We start from the raw sequence: 21,236 nt of genomic DNA, 5'->3' as shown, positions 1-21,236 counted from the left end.
AGGGAAGGGAAGGGAAGGGAAGGGAGAAAGGGAAGGGAAGGGAAGGGAGAAAGGGAAGGGAAGGGAAGGGAGAAAGGGAAAAGGGAAGGGAGAAAGGGAAGGAAAGGAAAAAGGAAAGGAAAGGAAAGGGAGAAAGGAAAAAGGAAAGGAAAGGAAAGAAAAAGAAAAAGAAAAAGATTTCAGATGGTTGAATGGAGACAGTCAGCAGTTTCCTTGGCTGACTTTCCCAGGGTGAATTGAACACTATATTCCTGGAGTGAGCAGGGTGGTGTGAGAGCTTGCCTTGTTGCTTGCTGGATTCTTAAGATCGAGAGATGTTCAGAGGCAGTAGAAAAAAGTTTGGCATGGTTCTTTGCCACCTAGATGGCAGAAACAATTCTGTGTGTCTCTCTGTGTGTGTATCTGTCTGTGTTCCCTGGAAGTGCTTCTCTGGGTCCTTGAGGTGGTGTTTGTAAAGGTTTTGCTTCCCATGTTCTTCGGTAAGGTGTTTTTCAGGTGCCCTTGTCACAGCTGTCCTCACTTGGGATGAAGGCTTTCCTCTGTCTTTGAGGCTCTAAAGGCAATGGAAACACTCACTGCTGGTGGCTAAAACCGTCTTTCTGCCTCAGCAGCTTACTAGCAGGGAAAGGAAATGCCTTAGACTGGCAGCTCCAGCAACTTGGGAGGTTGCAGAGGATGGACCACCTAGAGGGGGCTGGAACTGTGGCCTTGCCGCCGTGCCAGCTTCTTTTCTGGTTTGTCTTTCCTCTGGCTTTGCTAGATGTTAATTTTGTATCTTCATTTACCTTCACAGGTATGCAAGATTTGTTGATGGATCAGTTATTGTTTTTTAAAATTTTCACCCTGATGTATAGTTTATAATTGTCTACTGTTAACTAATTTTTAGGTTTTTTTTTTTTTTTCTAAATCAGTAAATATTTGAGGAAATAAGTGATTGATAGCTCATATGTGGTTGGCTTAGGCATGGTTTGATGTATGGTTGATTTTCCTTCAGTATATACACATGGTAACTAATAAGTACACTGTAGAGAGTTTTTAGGTAATATTTTAGCAAACTGCAGTTAAATTTAAATTGCAGGTAGAATATAGATTCAGTTATCTAAAAATATTTTTAAATGTAATGAACAATAATGTTATTCTAATTTCATATTTTATTTTGTTTTAAGGTGATATATATTTGCTAGGATAAAACCTACTCTCCCCTATATACACACATGTTTGTGTGTGTATGTGTGTGTGCATGTGCTCATGTGAGCAAAAAAGCAGGAACTCTTGATTAGATGTGTATTGATGTAGTTAAATTTTTATTTGATCATATTGAGTGAGTTTGAAGAACTTTATGATGAAAAAATTCCCCAAAGAATTGAATGTAATCTGTGTTTAAAAATAAAAGTCTTAAAAATTGATTTTTCCTTCAAGAGCTGAATATATGAACCATGCTTTGATTCTGATTTATGGACATCAGAACCAAGTTGTAGATTCAATGGCTGCTTTATGATTTGTCCTTGTTAAACTGTTCTGTGTCCACAAGGAAATACAATAGGAGAAGAGGGTTCATTGACTCCTAGGTTCATGCTGTGATGTGTGCTGTTTCTGGCTTGCCTTGGTCATGGAGTGTCCTTTTTGTTCCCATCTTGCATCTCCCCTTCATTCTGCCTCCTTCCAGGGAAACCTCCTTTCCTCCTCTGGTATCGTCTCAAAGGGAGAAGGGCTCCATCCAGCCCTGGGTGACAGCTGACGGGGCTGTCTGCCGCGTCTCTGTTCTCTTGTCTGACTTGCTGAAGTACTTATCAATGTCACATCAAATGATGTTCTATCAGAAGCCCTGCAAAGCATCCCAGTTATGAAACATATGTGACTGTGTCCAATATCAGATATGAAGGTCTATGCCTGGTTTCATCCTGGTAGCAGTAAGAGAAATGGGGTCATCTTTGGACTTAGGTGTGTCTGTCTTGGCAGATGAACCCATGTTCCTTTTAATTTATGTTTAAGTCATGTAAAATAAATGCATTTTAATCATCAGTTTAATTACACAGTATTATGGCTTTTCATCAGAACAAACTTAGGTACAACTTATGAAATGCATTCCTGTAACTGTTGAAAAGCAGTGCTGGACTGCATTTGTATTTTGAGAATTAATTGATTATGCATTACAACAGTTGTAAATTCTTTAACATACAATTTTTAGGAGTCATTTTTATGGACTGATCAACTTCCCTTTTAGCATATTGAGTGGCTCTGTGAAGTGACTGATGTATTCATGTTGGCCTCCTGAAGCAAAGCAGTCCAGGCATAAGAGATCCCAGCACAAAGAGATGATGGGTTTTGGGAAGACTCGTGCTCTGGGCCCTTTATGTGTTGGTATCTTTCTTTTTTCTTCTTTACATCAAATGATGTTCTATCAGAAGATAGAACATCAATGTTCTTCAGCCTTTATTTAGGTTAACTTTGTTTCATTTGAGAATTGTTTTAAGAAATACCTAAGCACATTCATGCAAGTAGCATTTTAAAATGTTTACAACTGCTTATTTCCTGGTGGTAAACGCAAACACACCCTTGATTCAAACACATTTTGTTCCTGTGCACAACTATTAACATTTCGAAGCTGCTTTTGCACACTAAACGATTCTGGTTTAGGGATCCACATAATAATGGAGTGTACTTGTTTGGTTCTTTGCAGAGGTTTGTTGTAAGAGCTTAAAATACGACTGCCACTGACTTGTGTGATACACAGTAACTGTTTATTTAATGTAAGTGCACCCTGGATCGCTCCTCTCTCAGCCTGAGGAATTTGCATGCTGCATAGCAGCCATCTTCTTTTATACTTTATTAAATATCTGTCAATTATAAATATCAAGGTTTTACATTAATGTCAAGATAGTACATCAAAAATTCATGGAATATGTGACTTTTTCCAAGGGTATTTAATACTTAATGCATTTGTGTCATTTTTCTTCTCAGAGATATTGACAGCTTTTATTAAGTGTTTGTTAGGGAGATTTCATTTTTATCAAGGGACTATAAAGAGAAGCTGCATGCTAAATCAATTTTAAAAGCCAGAATATCATTCATTTTTCCATCTTCAAACACTTATAATCCATAGATTTTATTTAAATTTCTTCTTGGTTTATTTTTGTTTTATGTGAGTGGTAGTTCGTGACAGCACTTTAATAAGGATCAACTATGCTGACTGTAGTGGTTTTTAATTTCCTTAACCATCACTACCAGACCCATGCAATATGGTAAAATCTTCAAAATGTCATACTTACATAGTTAGCAATATTGCTTCTTTTTATTGAAGCCAAACAAACAATTTTAGATATTAATCTTTCCCAAACATAGTGATTATTTTGTACAGGTACAATATTGCTGTTTCTTAAGGAGGGTTCCTCCTTTGGACGGAAAAAGGAGAGCTGGCTTTGCATAGAGATTCGAGAATTATTTTAATTTTCACTTATTTTTGAGGTAGAGTTTTATATAGCCCAGTTTGGCCACTGCTTCTGAGTAACTGGGATTACAGGTGTGCATCACCAACCCTGGCTTTAGAAACTCAGCCTTGCATGTTCCCCGTCTGATAAAAGCTGTGCTGTTGTTTATTTCCACATCAACTATTTATTATGCTCAAGAAATAATCATGTGTTGTTTATGATTCGGAAGGAAACCTGTGTCTAGTTTCAGAAGCTGTTTAGCTGTTTATTAGGATTTAGGGTAGAGCAGCTAGTGAATCAGCTCCCGCTGGCTCCTGTTGGAGGCCTGTTTCTTGGGTCTATCTGAGGATTCTCTGCACTGGTCCCACATGTAAACCTTTGTCTGAGAAACTATGACACTAAAATCAATTGGCCACCAAGAATGAGGTTCATGGTTCAACTGCAGAAGTCTTTAAAACCCAGGGAAAGCCTTCAGGAAGCAGGTCAGACTTATTTCCAGAAGGGAGCAGAATATCTTTGCCCTGTACCAGGAGTGAAATATTTTCATCATGTGAAGACATTTTATAAGCTTTCAGCTCACTTCAAATTAATTTTAGTCAACACTGAAAGTTTTTTTTTTAATTTCTGTTCAGGTATTAAATGAAAATTGTTTGCAATCAACATTTCTCTTAGTTTTGTTTATTTTTTTTTTAAATAAGGGAAGCCATTTATTTCCAACATTAAGTATTAAACATTAAAGAAAAATTATAGATGAATTATTTTTGATATTCAAATACCTCTAAATCCTTCAAGAATACTATATTCAGATGAAAGGTACTGGCTTTGGTTTTGCTGTTTGTTTTTCTTTTTTTTTTTTTTAGAAACCTGAATTTATTCGAATGAAGCTGAATGTTGCTGGTAGGGACTGCATGCACTCTTTGATGCTGCCAATAGATGGTGCTGGCGTCACAGTAGAGAGAGCCCTGCTGAGGAGGAAGCCACTGGCTGCCTCAGTGCCACATTTTGCTTCTGACTGTTAGGTTCATGTGTCAGTGCAGGCTGGCTTTCATACCAGGATCATGTGTACTAGGCACACCCTGATTTTTAAGAACAGCTATTTCTAATGGTTTCTGAAAATGTTATATAACCACACAGAAAATGTACTTACATATCTTTTTTACTGAGGTTTTTATTTTTAGTGATTTTATCAGAACTGTTAGGTCATGCAGGATATATGCAAACTATTAGAAGGTGCACATTGGTTTAGCCTTCCATCTTCTTGGTCCTGGAGTGGCCATACATGTTCTTGAGGAATCCAAGATAAAGAAACTCAACTGTTGGAAGAATGTTTAAGTGCTTTTCAAAACTGAAAACTGTCAATTTTTTCACTATTTAATATCAGCCTTTGGGGGGAGGGTGTTAAAATTTTATTATTTCTGAGATTTCACATAGGAATTTACCAACTTTCAAAAGGCCATAGTAAATTCCATAGTTTAAGAGAATTAAAACATTTTTTAAAAATAAAATTTTTGCATCTTTTAGACTTTGGAAACAGAATTTGAGTGTGCAAAGTTCTCAATCATAAGATAAAATGAGATTTCACTTTATTACAGATGAAAGGAGAATTGGTCACTAGAATCCATTGTCCTTACTGTTTTGCAGTTTGTCTCTTCTCACCAGGTTAGTTTTGAGAAGAGGAAAGGACCTTACGGTGATTAGTATGTTTAAAGGACAATCTGGAGTCTGTCTTAGCATAATGTGATAAGGAAGAGGGAGGCAGACCTCGAATCCTCAGAGCACAGGCTCCAGGGCAGACCGGCGGGGCGGGGCTGACCTCCCCTAGCATACCATTTCCTGAACCAGACTGGAAGTGCCCTGTCATGTTCTGTACGTCCCCTTAAAGCCTCTTATCTAACTGCACATTGCTAGTACAATATTCATTTTATCGCATTGTGATTTATTTATGCTGAGGCAGGTACTAGCTACATAGCACAGCCAGGTCTCAAATTTCTGATCCTCCCATCTTAGCCTTTCAAGTGCTGGTGTTTACAGGTATGTACAGATAGACCTGGCCCAACATGCATCATAAAGATTATGTAAATACAGTTTTACATTTTGACTTTTCTTCCAAAGGCTTAAAATGAGGCTATAAAGAGAGGAGAAGCAGGCACCTGGGAGCTAACACCCAGTTAGCCCCTTTTGTAATACGTAATTTGTCTAAGATTATGCACCAAGGACAAGCTTTTGTTTTCTAATTGATTTACGGTTTGAGCCACTTCTACCTCATTCCCTACTGCCCTGCACACAGTACCAGCCAGCACAGTACAGGGAGCAGTGATGAATTGCAGTGCACTTGCGGTGCGGTACCTGGAGTTAAAACTGTGCTACGTGAAGCTACACTAGCAGGCACATGATCAACTTCGGCAGATCTCGTCTCCAGCTCAGAAACAACCGTTTGTTAATCTGACCACCTAACTGCAATCTGTCTCAGACTGTAACTGAAACTTAAGGTTAAAATCACACTGTTACAGCTTTAATTCCTTAATTGAGACAGAGTTTTAAGTGCTTAAAGGTCTAAGGGGTAGGGCATTATAAAAAGGGAATGTGAAGCTATAAAATTTTCTTCCATGTGTAAAGTTTTGGATATTTTATCAAATGTTCTTTTGTTTAGAGAAAAAAGTAATTTAAAATAATGATGGTCTGTTTTATCTTTATCTTACTTGTATAATTTACTTCATTCTCTCACAAGACTTTACTTTGCTTGATTTCCTGTGTTTGATCCCCATTTACTGTGTAAATAATTCATTTGCACCTAAGTCGATTGTCATCAAGTGTTATTAGAGAATGTGAGAGTGTCTCCAGCGTACTGGGGGTTGTGAGAGTGCTTCTTGTGACATACAAAGAGAATAGAATCTAGCCGCAGAGCGTGAGACCCCGGGAGAGGCAAGCCTCCCTATTGGCTTTGCAGGCTCCATGTTCCCTCAGAGCTTGTACTCGTAGCAGAGGGTGTGCCTGCCTTTGTGCAGCAGTCCACCTTCCACTGTCTTGTGTGGTGTCTGTGGGTTCTGGATGGAAGTGTGAAGGAGCAGATTTATGGCGGCCGCTGGGCACAACAAATTAAGTTGACAGTGATGTATGAGGGCACAATAGCACACTGATCCCTCAGTTGCGCGGCTGGACGCCTCCTGCTTCATTTGGCTCTTGTTAGGATCTGTTAGCAGCTAAATAATGAAATTCTGTTGACTGATTTCTGTTTTCTCCCTTTTCCCCCCCCCACCTCTGCTTCCTAAAACCGTTCATTCCCAGACCCATCCTCATGCCAACAAACTGCCCTTGAAGGATTCTTTCACTTACGAGGACTACAGGTTTGTGAAGGCTCTGTGTTGAGGGTGGTTTCTGAGGATCTGGAAGTGAGGGGAGCTCGTCAGCAAGTGGCCTGCTGCGACCACTTACAGTGTTGAAATAGGGCGGTCTCAAAAGCCACGGTGAGCAGCTTTGATAAGCACTGGCGTTTTGACAGCTGCCAAGAAACCGCTGTGAACCTGGAATGCCAGTAGCTTGCCTGAGGTAGCCAAGGGGTGTTTGGGCTTAGCATTAGTGTTAAGTGTTGCTAAAGGACGTTTTCTCTTTAAGTAGATCAGCACTAGTGTGAAGCAGGGTTCTTTGGAGCATAAAGCTGATGCACTGTACTATAATAAAAGTGCCGTGTCCCACATCTCAGCCACAGCTTGACGGGTCTGTTAGAGAGGAGCAGCACCCGCTGGTCAGTGAGGCTCAGAGCCCTGCCTACCGCTGAAGTCAGCGTTTGGGTGAGGGGGGAGCAGTTTCATCACCACGTAGGTTGAGACGCCTGCTTCTCCTAGTTCCTTTGCATACTTGGTGGGCTGTGCAGGCTTCCTTTCCTGCCATTCTGCCCCCCTCCTCCTCTCAATTCTGCCTTTAGTTCTAAATGGTACAAAAAAGCCTGAAAACTGGGAGCCACTCACAACCTCAATTTCCTAATTGAGTACGTTCTTGTGGGGGTGGCTTTTACACAAATTTACTCTTAATTTGTTTGTTTGTTTGTTTGTTTTGTAACAGGTGGGCCGTCTCATCAGTTATGACACGGCAAAACCAAATTCCTACAGAGGATGGTTCCCGGGTGACCTTGGCTCTGATTCCTTTATGGGACATGTGCAATCATACCAATGGCCTGGTAAAGATCTCTTCCTGGGGTTGAGGCTGGGGGCTGCTGAGCTTCTGAGTGGATATTCTCTTTGGCTCCTTATTTCCCATGCCAGCTCTCACCAGGACAAGCAGAAGCAACCCTTGCTCTTCCCTGCCTGCCTCTAATAGAAGCTGGGTGTCTCTTCATACTGAAGACTGAAAACTCCAATCTTAGAGCACTGTGAGAGACTGCGGTGACTGCGTTTGTGTGGTCTAAGCCCCAGCCCCAGCTCTCACAGTCATTTTCTTGTCTTACTGGACCACAGGCTCAACGGACTACTTTGCTTTTTATTCTCTTACGAGTAGGAATTTATTGAAGAAAACCTTTCATCCTTCTGCCTCTCTCTCTGGCTCTTTCTTTCTGCTCTCTGCTGCTCCTTTTCGCCCCTTGCCCTGCTCTGTTCCTCGGCCACTATGATTTACCTGCTTTGCTCTGGAACCTGTGTATGGGGAGGTTCGTGTGCTAGGCTCTGGGCACAAGTGCAGGGCTGCCTGGTGGCTGGCTGAGGGAAGACAGGAAGCGCCTTCCTGTGGCCAATTCTGTAAGGGAAGAGGGCAAATCCTGTTCCTCCACATTCTTGGGTTCCCGATGCTATGGGGCTGAAGCTTTCTCTGTGATGAGGACTCACACAGGTGTGTGTGTGGGGGGGGGGAGGGGGTTGACAAACCCAGCTCATTCTGAAGTTCTCAGCATAGCTGGCCTGCAGGGTGAGTTGGGTTTGATTCCTCTTCTGCAGTGCCAGCTTGCTTTGTTATTATTAGCAATATTATAAATAGATTAAAGAAATGCTGAAAATGATTATTTCCCATCTATACAGAGGCCTGAGCACATGCGCTGTGTAGCAGACACTCAAGGCAAACTGTCTTCCTGTTAATTCTGGTAGTCTTTCAGATCTTCAGAATATCTGAACTGTAGCAAGGAAGAATTATACTTTTATAATTACATTTTGTCTTAATTTAGATATGCTTAATTTAATTAGCAGGACTAAGAAATAGTAGCATGTTTTACATTTTCATTAATGCATATAATTTTTATATTCTTTGTTCTTTTTATTTCCTTTAGAGAGAGACATTTTTAAACTGATAAGCTTGAAGTTTAAATATCTGACCCTGTGTTTTCTTATCCCTCTATAGGAACTAGATCACTATTTTCCAAACTGAGTTCATCATTAAAATTTATTTTCATTTCCAATATTAAATAATCAAAAAGAATTAAATAATACAGAAGTCTCTAGTAAAATAAAATAAGCCACTCTTGTCCCCTGCAGTCCTAGTGTCCTCTGGATTATTAGCTGCATGGAAGGCTGTTGCAGCTGAGGGTACTGTCCCACTCCCTTCTGTCTTTTGACTGTTTGTGGCACCCTTACATACATATTCATAGGCGTTCTGAGTTTGGGCATTGGTGTTATGTCCCTGCCGGTATGGTAAAGCTGTGCACTCTTGAGTTTATCTCAAATTAAGAATAACAGACAACTCTTGGTATATCTTTTTCTCTAATGTAATTTGTGTGTCCTGTAATCTACCATTGTTCTCTGCTAACCCTCAGAAAGGTTGTTCAAGAAGCCAATATGTCATCCTTGTCCCACATACCTAACTGGATACCTTTGTTGATTTTTTTTTTTTCTGTTGCCATGAGGTTTTATGGGGCATTGAGTGTGGCAGCATTTAAGGAATGCAGTTTTCCAACTATGAAGCTGCATATCATACTCATGACCAGTTAACCTCTTTTAAAATGAGGTACTTGAACTCAAGGTTTGGCTTTTCAGTGAAAGGCTTTTATTCTGTGTGTCTGTGTGGACTCTCCTTCTGCCATTTGACTCTCACAGGGGAACTCAGGAGAAAGTAACCCACTAGTGCTGTCTGCTTTCAACAGTAGTCTGGACCCTAGGGACTCTCTGTGGTGGCAGCAAGGCAGAAGAAGTGCTGCCTAGGATTCTAGTGAATGGGAGTGAAGTCCTTTGCCCCCCGGAGAAGCAGGTTTTAAGATTTTCTTAGGCCCATTCCTAAGCTATAGGAAATATGTCTCTGTGTATGTACTCTTGCATGTATACATGTTCACAGGTTTGTGCAGGGGTGTGTGTGTGTGTTGTGTGTGTGTGTGTGTGTACATTGTTAGTATTGTGTGGATGGAGGCCAGAAGTCAAGGCTGCATGGCTTTCTCTAGTGTTCTCCCCCTCATATTTTGTTGGTTTGGTTTTTGGTTTTTTGAGACAGCATTTCTCTGTGTAGCTCTGGCTGTCCTGGACCTTTATCTGAAGACCATGCTAGCCTTGAACGCAGAGATCCACCTGCTTCTGCCCCTAAAGGTGTTTGCCACCACCGCCCAGCTCTACCTCTTATTTTTGAGACAAGGTCTCACACACTAACCCTGGAGCTTGCTGCTTTCACTAGGTGGTCTAGGAGGTTTCCCTGAATTTAGTCCTCTGTGAGGATGTTAAAGATGCACACCACTGTGCTTGGGTTCTTTGTTTATTTAATTTAACGCAAATGCTAGAGATCCAACTCTTATTCTTATGCCTGCACAGCAAACATTTTACCACCACACAATCGCCCTCATTTTACAAATGTGTATCTTTAATCTTGCTGGGTCTGTCCAAAATTAATAGAGTTGACGGAATTTTTCCTGTCAGTTTACCTGAGAAGGTCTCTGCTAAGGGGTTTATAGACAACTGTGTATGTTGTGGTGAGAGTATCATACATGGCTGTCAGTCATTGTGGTAGAAAGCTTCCAGGGCCCTCTGGTTAACTGGTGAAAATCCTCAAGATACTTGGAATCTCAGCTCAGATCAAAACCCCAGTTTTCATAAACATGTACAGTCTCACCTACTTCTGACTTCTTGCTGTCCCTAATCCCAGTACAGCCCCCATCAGTGATTGTGCTTGCTGTCCCTAATCCCAGTACAGCCCCCATCAGTGCTTGTGCTTGCTGTCNTGCTTGCTGTCCCTAATCCCAGTACAGCCCCCATCAGTGCTTGTGCTTGCTGTCCCTAATCCCAGTACAGCCCCCATCAGTGCTTGTGCTTGCTGCTGCTCCTGCGCAGAATGCTTGTTCCTCAGATGCTCCTGACACTTAGAGTTAGTGTCACGTTAGGCCAGCTACCCTGGGCATTCTGTCACACAATCCCCTCCTTATCCTCTGTGACCTTCCTACAGTGCCCATACGTTATAGTTCCTTTGGGTTTTTTGTTTGTTTGTTTGTTTGTTTGTTTGTTTTGTTGGTTTTGAACTTGCTATGCAGACACAGATGGCTGGAACTCCTTCAACTCTGAGTGCTGGATTGCAGGTGGTACTTCACCTCACGGCCTCCACCCATTACTTTGGGAGGTCCATTATCTGTTGCTTTGAAGTGACAAGCATATACACTCTGGTCTAGGACAAAAGAGTAGGACACATGGACACAGCTGTAATCTGTTTCTTTAGTTTTTCCGCTGTCTTTTTCAAGTTGAATGAACAAGTATGCATTACGTCATTCCTTCTTCATACATGATGCAAATAATGGATATACACTGAGGAAATTGAAACAAAGATGGAAATGGTTATGTCCTCTGTATGTGTGAGGGAGTCATGTGTCACACTCTTTCTCCTGTGGTGCTGCTTAATAGGTGAGTCTTTGATTCTCCAGGATGGAATGAGTGTGACCAAAAGGAGCCAGAACAAGTATGCACAGTCTAGGAGGTTGGCAGGGCTCTGAGGGATGAGGCATCCAGATGGACTGTTTACTTAATCGGGCATCGATTCCCCGCCCCCCACCCCCCAGGAGTTTGTGCCTCAAGGCAGTCTTTTCAAAGGCAGTGTCAGGTGTTAGAGACTGTACATCAAACACTGGAGACTCTGATTTGAAAAACATTCCTGGTTCATGGAGGCTGGGAAGGCAGTTATTTAGGCGTATGTGGTGGTCGCTATAGAAGAGAGAGGATAGGGTGAAGTGAAATGGGGGGGGTGTTCCCCAAAAGAAGAATGGTTTCCGAGTCTCAAAGAAGAGTAGGAGTTAAAGATGACTCCTACTATCAACTCCCTACTACGAGAGGGAACAGGACTGTGACCTATGTGGCAGAGAACACCAGGCTCTGAGGCCTTCTGGCACTATCCAGAATCACTATGTGATGAGCAGTGTAAAGAGGTGTAGTGCTGCAGCCTAGACCACTCAGAAGGGGTTTGAAGATTACATGTTTATAAAGCAAGGGCAAGAACTAGGCATGAGGGGAAACTGGCTAAGAAGATTCAAAAGGTATTTAAGAGTTTATGGGCATTTAAGAGCAGTCATGTCTGTGTATTGCATGCAGAGACAAGATAGGTGTGCCATGGGTTGGGGTCAGGATAGGGGACTTTTCTGTACTGTCTGTACCTACCATATGGGCATAAAAACGCTTAGTAAAAAGAAAGGGACAAGTAACTATTTACTTTGCCTTTGCTTACCTGAAAGTTTTAGGTGACTGTGGTCAGAGAGTAAAATGTGCCTGTGACTTAGAAGTGGCTCTTTTCTTGTCCTGATTCTTACACAGTAGGAAAAACCCACTTTTTATGTATTTCTGGTATTTCTGGTCCAGGGCCTTGAGCATATTAAACTCTCGTGCTCTATCACCGAACTAAATCCTTTCTTCACATTGATTTCTCCCTGGACAAAAGTTATATAAAAGTAACACTTGTAGGTAAATACAGAAACCCCAAAGGCCCCCATGAGTCGTGAATAGGCAGGGCGGCCAGTGTGGGTGTGGGCCTTTTGTCATCTGTGGAAACCTTACTCTGGGCTCAAAGGCAGTAATTTTCTAATAGTGTGTTTGGTGGAGACCCAGAAATGATGCACATTATCTTTTCCCAAGAGAGATTGATTTACTTCAGATTTGCAATTTCCTGTACAGTCTTTGATGTGCATGGAAATGACTGGCACCCTTACCAGCTCTTTGCTGCTCTGTAAGCACCTCTAGACACCTTTGCCCTGAGGGACGCCTGCCTCATCACCCTTCGTTCTTTCCTGCCTAGATCACAACTGGCTATAACCTGGAAGATGACCGCTGTGAGTGTGTGGCTCTGCAGGACTTTCAGGCTGGAGATCAGGTAGGTTTCAGCATTCTAGCTGAGAGCCAACCCATGGGCACTGAGGAGTGGCTTTTTATCCTTAGGAAGCATTGGGCATAGGGAGGAGCTGGGACACTGACCAAATCTTGAGTCAGAAAGATGCTTAGAATTGTACTTTGCATCCTCGAAGAAAACAATGTAGCTGTTTGCACAACTGAACCACTATATGTGATACTGTTGTTAGCCAAAATAGATTTTGTCATACAATACTGAAACAAATGTTTTGTTTTATACACTGCATTTCTTTATAAAGAGGTAGTATTTAAAAGAGGTGGGGCTCAGGTAGCTAAATCTTAAGGGAGTTAGAACAATCATTCCTGTCCTCTTAGACTTTCACTGTGATATGTATATTTTTAATATCTAATAATTTGAGTAGAGGCACAGCTAAGTTTCCCAGTCAGTTTGAAATACATATCTATAAATCTATGTATTATCAGTTTTATAACCCAGCACATAGTAAAAACTGATAGAGACAGACACTGCCTTCCACTTGGTCTTCTCTTGAGAAACGTTCATAGCCTGTTAGTGTGAAAGTGTACAAGCTGTGCAAGTGGGTTTCTGACAGGAGTTAAGTTAAAGGCCTATCCTAGAGTATTCCCCTGTTTTAGAAGGAAAGGAAGACATGGTACATTCTAAAGTACAGTTTTAGAGAAGGCTGTGTCTGGAGAGGCTTAGCGTCCTGGGTCAGTATCTCCCTTAGCCTAGCCCGTCTCCCCTACCTCGTCGTGGTAGACATGTGCGTTGGGCCTACTCTCCTTAGGTATGCGTCTGGGAGCGTAGGAGGATTGCACACGTTCACCTCCCATGCAGCAGGCTTTAGCCAAGTGGCTGTGTGGTTACTTGAGAAGTCTGTCTACTGCTTTAGAGTAGTGCTAATATATGAGAACTAAGCCTTTGCTTGCTCTGCTCTGTTTTAAGAATGCATACTAAGTTTGTTTTATGTCCTATTTTCTTCTTTACTGCATCTTAGATTTACATTTTTTATGGCACTCGGTCAAATGCAGAGTTTGTGATCCACAGTGGTTTTTTCTTTGACAATAATTCCCACGACAGAGTGAAAATTAAGCTGGGCGTGAGTAAAAGTGACAGGCTCTACGCCATGAAGGCTGAGGTCCTGGCTCGGGCTGGCATCCCAACGTACGTACACAATAATGTGGCTTGGCACTTCCCTTTGGTGCATGTAGTATTCCCATTACGTAGTGTTTAATTGGTGTGTTAATAAAACTCCTCCACAGTAGTGTGTCTTAATCCCTTTATCCCTGTTACACAGCACATTCAGACCTTGGCGATGTGTGGTGATTTACCAGTGCTTCCAGATAGATCTAAGTGTGTGGCTAGCAGCGCCCACAGCTAGTTCCAGGGGACCTGGCCTGCAGTCCTTGTTAAGTTAAATAAGTGCTCTGGTGTCATTAATGTCTTCCACCTTGAAAAGGTTAATGACATGGAGCAATTTGTTTTGTTTAATTCTTTGCCACCATTAGTTTCTGTAATGAAGTCATGACCTCAGTGATTCCATGAATTTCTGGTTGGTTTCTTTAAACTTTGTTTCATTGGAGGTGTGAAGTGGTGAGAAGGTGAGAACTATGATTTATTAGTTCTCCAGGGACTAGAGGAGCCATTCTTAATGAAAATGGATTATCTGAACTTTTTTTATTGAACTTGTCAATATTTGGTTAATGATAAAGTGTGAGCTCAGCATGAATTACTGTCAGTGCTCCTTAAGGACTGTGGGTGCGTTTTATTCTCTCACCATGAGCATGTGGCCCCAGAGTCAGGTCGGTAGGCAGTAGGCGTCTGGCAAGGGTGGCCAGTGCCTGCAGGACCTCCCCACCCACCAGCCTCTTGCTTTCCAAGGTGCGTGCCTGTCATGTAGTGAGGCTCAGCTCTGCTCCTTGAGGACCACTGCTGCTGTGTGGGCCCGGGCATCTCCTCTGGAGGAACTGTGTGTATGGCTGACCTCAGATTCTGTTGTTTTCAGATCCAGTGTTTTTGCATTGCATTTTACTGAGCCACCCATCTCTGCCCAGCTTCTAGCTTTTCTCCGAGTGTTCTGCATGACTGAAGGTAAAAACAATTTCAGATGAGAAAGTATTTTTTTCCTTCTTACATTGTGAAAATGTAAAGCAAGGGGGCGCTAAATAAGACAAAATCCTTAAGACGGTACAGGGAAGACGGTGACATTAGAGAAAGGACTCATCTGTTGTCCACTGCAACTGAAGAGTCCACACATCCTGGGAGGGTGACACGGCAGACAGCACCTGTGTGAGACAAAATATTCCTGGCCACAACTCTGTATGTCAGACCCAGGAAGGCTTAAGTCCATGCATTGAGCACCCGCTTAGGACCAATCATCTGAGCCTGCTGTGCTGAGTGGCCTGGGAGCTCCCGTTTTTGTTCTGCACCCTGGACTGTGCTCCCAGCCGCTGGGGCCCCATTTGTAATGGACCTGTTGTTTTACGATACCTTCAATCCTGTACAGAATGGCTGGAATAATAATGTAGAGAATAAGTGAATGATTTACTGGCTAAAGCCATGGAAATGTGGCTGTCCCTACTGTCAGGGTAAGACATGGGGTAAATCTCTTGTGGGTTAAGGGCTTGACAGGGAGATGAATGTACAAGAACTTAGTCCTAGAATGTAGGTAGGCAGTAGAGACACTTTTGGGAACCAGAGACAGGGTAGCTAGCTGTCCCTGAAGAGCAAACACCTTCCAGAGATTCACCGCCATTCACACAGAGGCTTTTCTGTGCACAAGCTAGGGTGATCTGTGGTATTTTATTCTATATTTAGTGAGTGAGGAATCAGGGCGGGGGCGGAGGGGGGAGTGGAGAGAGGCATGCTGGTAATGGCAGTCCCTGTAGCTTGTGCAGTGCCCAGTGCTTACCATGATGCTTCCTGTACTCTTATCTCTTCTGCTTTGTAAGGTGTTTCCTGTCACACTGATGTAGAGATTCCAGTTCAAAGAGCATGAGAGGTTAGGAAAGGGGCAGACACTCAGCTAGTAATGGGACAACCTGGACTCAGAACCAACTGCACTGCTTCCACGTCCCAGACGTCCCCATGTCCCTGCTGATATGCAGATAACAGAATTCATGGAGCAGTTCTTGCTGAAGACAGTGTGTTCGAGGGTGGTAAAGGAGGGGAGAAAGGTAGAGTAGTATGAGATATTCTCTATAGAGGGAGACGCTCGCAGGCAGGTGAGTGTCCTCACTCAGTATGACAGACTCAGGCCACCTTGGGAAAGGGAACCTCTGGGAAAAGGATGACCAGGACACAAAAGGTTTGTTGTCTAGCTAGGGTCAGGCCAGCGGCTGCTTTGTATGGCTTGTCTGCAGCCATGTGATCTGTGTCCAGCTTTTCTGCACATCTGCGGGAGAGCATGCCTCTGCCTCTGCACTGAGCGGAGAGCTGAGGCCAGGAGTGGCAGCAGTGACTCAGCACTGGAGATCTCTGCAAAGACATTCCTGTTTCTAAAGAAGCTTTTTAAAAAAAAGATCTGTATCTCTAAAAAAGGTTACAAAGTAAAGAGTGAAGTATCTAAAACCCAGAATTTTACCTTGGACCTAGATAGTCATTTTTTTTAAACATCAGATAACATGCAGTTTTTAAAAATTATCTTATGTTTATTGCTGTCCTTTAGTTTCTTCTCAGTCATCAGAAGACAGTTTGTCATGACGAAACAATTGATGTAGTCTTTGAATTACTCCAACTAATACTAATAAAAGTTAGGTTTGCTGTCAGCACGGCTCCTCGATTTGCATTGTAAATAGTGACAGCTGTAGGGCATCTAGCTGGGAAAGAGATCCTTGTCTCACGGTTACGTAAGAAGCATGGGTGTGTGTGTTGAACTGAACAGGATGCACAGAGATGAGCTGCTCAGAGCATTGCTGAGTTCTTCCTTCTTACACATAGTTTTGAAGGTGATTGAGAGGCTGTGTGTATGTGTGGTTTAGATTTGGGAGAGAGTGGGGGTGCACTGAGAGACACTGAGACACTCACTTTTCCTTGAGTCAGGTCTCTATGGTTCATGTAATGTTCCTACATCTTTGGCTTGATGGGGTGCATAGTTACCAATTGGAGGGTCCCAGAATGATAGTGGCTCTCCTCAGTATCTTTAAGACATTTTCTTTTTATCTTATTTATGTATATGTGCCTGTATGTCTGTTTGCATACCGTGTGTATGCAGTGGCCACTGGAGTTAGAGGTGGTCGGTCGTAAGCTGCTATGTGGGTGTTGGGAATTGAAGCTAGGACCTCTGGAAAGGTACCCAGTACTCTTAACCTGAAGCCATTCCCTCAGGCTCAGTGTCTTTGACCCAGTTGGCAAGACTGAGATCTTTACTCCAGTTCTGTCACAGTAAGGGATGTGGCCATAGAACGTCTTCAGGACCTGTCTCAAGGCTCTCAGTCCCCCTCTCTGAAAGAGTGCTAAGTGGGGCGAGTTTTCAGCGCTGAGCCAGCACTGCCTATCAGGGAGGCCTCACTTGACCTCCTGGCCTGGAGCTTAGCTCTGCCTCTGCTTAGAGAGGCTGGAGTATGACGGTGCTGTCCAAGTGAGAGTTGTGCTGTCCTCCTGACCGACTGGCTGCTGTGTGTCTCTTGTAGAGGAGCTGAAAGAGCATTTGCTAGGGGACAGCGCCATTGACAGGATCTTCACTCTGGGGAACGCGGAGTTTCCTGTCAGCTGGGACAATGAGGTCAAACTTTGGACATTTCTGGAAGATAGAGCCTCACTTCTTTTAAAAACATATAAGACAACAATTGAGGTAATCAGATCATACTTTGTTGTGTTTCTAGTCCTTGATTCATTCTGATTTTTAGCAAAATGTATGTTTGACATTTCCTTATTTGGTATCAGTGTTTGTCAGTTTTATCATTTTTATATTAATAGCATTTGATAAATTTTACAGTTAGTACTTTTGAAAAATATCTTTAATTCATGATACCACAAACATAAGTTTGCATTTAACTACAAGGTTTTTCCCCTCCTATCCCCTGTCCCTCTCTCTGCTCTCTCTCTCTCCTCCTTTCCCCCTCTCCCCCTCTCTTCATCTCTCCCTCTCTCCCTTTCTCCCTTTCTCCCTTTCTCCCTCTCTCCCTCTCTCCTTTGCACCAGCATGTAGTACATTCAGTTGTTAAGCCCAGAGGCTTGCCTGTGCAGCCAAACCCCCTATCTGTTTTCAAGACAACGTCACTAAGCTCCCCCAGGCCTTGAACTTAGAACCATCCTGACTCAGCCTCCTGACTAGCTGGGTTTACAGGCTGCTCACTAGGCCTGACTGGAAGACCTGTTTCTCTCTTCTTTCATTTATGCCCTTCACTCTGGCACATATGGGAGCCCCAGTCATAGTGGTTAAAGTTGAGTAAAGCCATCTATTCTGTCTTGGTTCCATTTACCTGGCCTTACCTTTGTTTTGAGAGTCCCAACTTCCTATAACAAGAGCCCTAGGTCAGACTGTAGTTTTGATGGGTGTGTTGAGTCATGGGTACTGTGAGTCCTCAGTTTAAAAACTGTTAGCACCCTTACCCTCTCTCTCAGGCTGACCAGCTGCTCTGTGCAGCTTTGCTAATTTAAGTCATTAATTTGGTGTCTCAACATATCCCTCCCCCCCCACCCCACCCCCAGGAAGATAAGATCGTCTTGAAAAATCCTGACCTCTCTGTCCGGGCCACAATGGCTATCAAATTGCGCTTGGGTGAAAAGGAGATTTTGGAAAAAGCAGTGAAGAGTGCGGCCGTGAACCGGGAGTACTACCGTAAACACATGGAGGAGAGGGCACCACTGCCCAGATACGAGGAGAGTGACCTGGGGCTCTTGGAGGGTGGTGTGGGGGACTCAAGGCTCCCTCTGGTCCTGAGAAAGTTGGAGGAGGAGGCAGGTGTGCAGGAGTCTCTGAGCCTCACAGAGACTGTCAGCAAAGTCAAGGCTGCTGAAAATGGGCTTGTCAATGGGGAAAACTCGATCCCTAATGGGACCAGGTCTGAAAATGAAAGCTTAAGCCCAGAAGAAAGTGAAAGCGTGACTGGAGACACCGAAGAGTCTTCAGGCAGCATGGCCAAGGTGAAGGAGCGACTCTGAGATGCTCATGGGATCCAGTCGAGCAGAAGTTTCGGACAGCCCACCACATCACCATGTTCCTTGTTAACATTTTTCTTTTCGCAGAGAGGAAAATATGTTTTTGCTGCTTTATATAAAAGTGATTTTTAAGTTATTTTAAAGATCTAGCTTCCCTATTTGATTAAGATTGCCATCTTGCTTTTGGGCAGAAAAAAGTAGTGAACAGCAGCAGCGGAGAGGAGAGGAGGCGCCCTTGAACGACTGCAGACCAGCTGTGGGCACTCGCTGCTCCTCCAGGAAAAGGGTGAGGTCCGTGCTCAGCTGTGCTCGCAGGCCTGCTGTCCTCACTCCAGAATGAGTGCTGGCTCTGCCTCTGGCTGCAGAGTTGAGGCTGGACTCGAGTGGATGGTGGAGATGAGGCACAGTGGAGAGAAAGCTGGGCTAGGCCATTCAAATAGAGGTGGGGTTTCTTAATAAGAATATCCCCAGTACCAAAAGAAAAGGTAAGGTGGCAACCTGATTTTTAATGGCTTAAAATGTTGATGATGATCCTAATTATATAAACACACACATATATCTAGTGATTTCTAAGGATTTGTTTACTTTTTGTGTTCTGTTTTGCTGTATTAAAAACTTGTCCTTTTCCTTAAATCAAAGTAGGACTCGAGTCCTCCTCGGTTTTCACGCTGGCTTTGTTTCAGAGGTGCACTGACTCCAGTGGTGGCAGTGGAGCGCCACAGACACTGAAGCGTGGCTCACACGCAGTGTCAGGATGAGGCGGCCCCTGGCTTTCTGGTTCACAACAAGCTAGAGATTTTCAAAGCTACCCTTTTGAGTAAACCCTTATTAAAAGAGAAGCCATGACTGTGTTTTGTTTGTTCCTTGTCTTTAGTAGTGCAGGCCCTTTGAGTGCAGCTTTGATCAGACCACCTCACATGCTCGCTGACCCCTGGGGAATGCTGCCATGTCCCTGCTGTGCTTGACACACACAGAGGTTTGGTGGGTACATGCGTGAGTGCCCAGAGGCCTACAGAGGCTCTGCTCCCTTCTTAAGCCACCAGTAGGGCCCCAGTGGGATCCGAGGTCTCAAGGAATCACAGGCCACAAGATAGAGGGGGAAGGAAGGCTGCTTTCATGGGACGTGGGGTTCGGGGTGATGGGTGTCCCTGGTCTTCAGTGTCCTGATGTAAGCACAGTATACTTGATCTCACACACACACACGTTATCCCTGGCACCCAGACCGTCACTGCAAAGGATCTCCCGGGTTCTGTAAGGACTGTGGCAGCCATGCTCCTGTGGCAGCCATGCTCCTGCGGCAGCCAAGGCAAGCCCCCGAAGATGATCTGTTTGGCTCTCTGCTCTGGGTTCAGAAGGGCAGCATCTTGTGTGCCACAGATGGACAGGCTCACCCGCTGCACTGGACGCTAGTGTAGGCTTGTGTGAGTCAGGGACCCTCTAATTTCTACTGCTATTTTGAGAGAACATGTGAGGCCAAGTCTCTTGTCAGCCTTATACCGGGGATGTGACCTGGCATGTGGAACTCGCATACTGATCTGTGTTTATGCTCATCAGTTAATGCTGCGGAAATAGTAAGTTTTGCATTAATCTGCCCGTACATACGGTTTTTCACTGGACTAAAAGTCACGTCTTGTGCGTTCACATATATAATCCCAGAGTAAAAAGATTGCCATGCATGGGACAGTTATAAACTATTTGCTGGGGAAGTCTGAGTTAGCTAGAGAGGCTTGAGCCAAAATTCCAGCTTGTCTCCAAGGACACCTTTGATAGACACAGTGACACCCATGTCTGGGGCCCCGGAGCCCATCAGTTCCTTCTCCATCACAAAGTGTGTGAGTCACTGGGCCACAGAGTGACGGTAAGTGTGCTGTCAGCAGCAACGCTGCTCTCCAGAACTGGTGGCTTCCCTATGAGGACTCGTAAAGTGGGGAGCTACAGCTTGTCTCCTGCCCAGTCACAGGTAGAGTGCTACTCACAGGGGACCCCAGCAGCCACAGTGTCCTCGTTCAGAAGTAGAAGTGACTCAGTCAGTGGTGATGAAGAACCCTATTGCTGTAGCCATGAAAATAAGCCTTCTTCTCTCTCGCATCACACTGACATTTTCTCTCTCCCTAGTACCTTGGAACAAGAGGCTGCTGAGACCAGTCTCGGAAGTGCCACTCGTAAACAGGAGATTCACTGGCTTAAGAAATACCCAGTTTTCTCTAGAAACTAGCAATTGATTGATTTCCTCGAATAATTTCTAAATCAAGCCCACTAAGGTGTGCTTGTTTGAAGAGAGATGGGCAGTATGTTAATATCTCCAATTCCCATTATATATACTGCTGGTGAATATTCACTTAAAATGAGAAACTTGGAGATGTATCTTCATAGGTAGAGTATTTGCCTAGTGTGCACAAAACCCACGGTCCAATCCTTTGTGCTGCATAGACAGTATGGTAACACATTTGTAACTCTTAGCACCAAAGATGT

At 43.6% G+C, this 21,236-nt stretch overlaps 1 protein-coding gene across 4 annotated transcripts in view; it reads left to right on the top strand.

The window, feature by feature from the left end:
- The window catches only part of Setd3 (SET domain containing 3, actin histidine methyltransferase), a 74,541-nt gene extending 54,925 nt beyond the window's left edge, over window positions 1–19,616 (top strand). For 2 of the 4 annotated variants that reach the window (XM_021178520.2, XM_029484883.1), the window contains 7 exons: window positions 6,714–6,772; window positions 7,488–7,602; window positions 12,594–12,668; window positions 13,660–13,826; window positions 14,668–14,753; window positions 17,294–17,454; window positions 18,315–19,616. In XM_021178520.2, coding sequence (XP_021034179.1) covers window positions 6,714–6,772; window positions 7,488–7,602; window positions 12,594–12,668; window positions 13,660–13,826; window positions 14,668–14,753; window positions 17,294–17,454; window positions 18,315–18,767 — 1,116 coding nt within the window. In that variant the 3' untranslated portion in view covers window positions 18,768–19,616. The remainder of the gene's footprint in view (window positions 1–6,713; window positions 6,773–7,487; window positions 7,603–12,593; window positions 12,669–13,659; window positions 13,827–14,667; window positions 14,754–17,293; window positions 17,455–18,314) is intronic. The other 2 variants (XM_029484884.1, XM_021178522.2) reach the window with 1 other exon arrangement.
- The last annotated feature ends 1,620 nt before the right edge of the window (window positions 19,617–21,236 follow it).

This window comes from Mus caroli, chromosome 12 (assembly GCF_900094665.2).
Source record: "Mus caroli chromosome 12, CAROLI_EIJ_v1.1, whole genome shotgun sequence".
NCBI classification, from domain to species: domain Eukaryota; kingdom Metazoa; phylum Chordata; class Mammalia; order Rodentia; family Muridae; genus Mus; species Mus caroli.
Note: the sequence above shows the minus strand (reverse complement) of the source record. Positions and strands in the feature narration are given on the sequence as shown.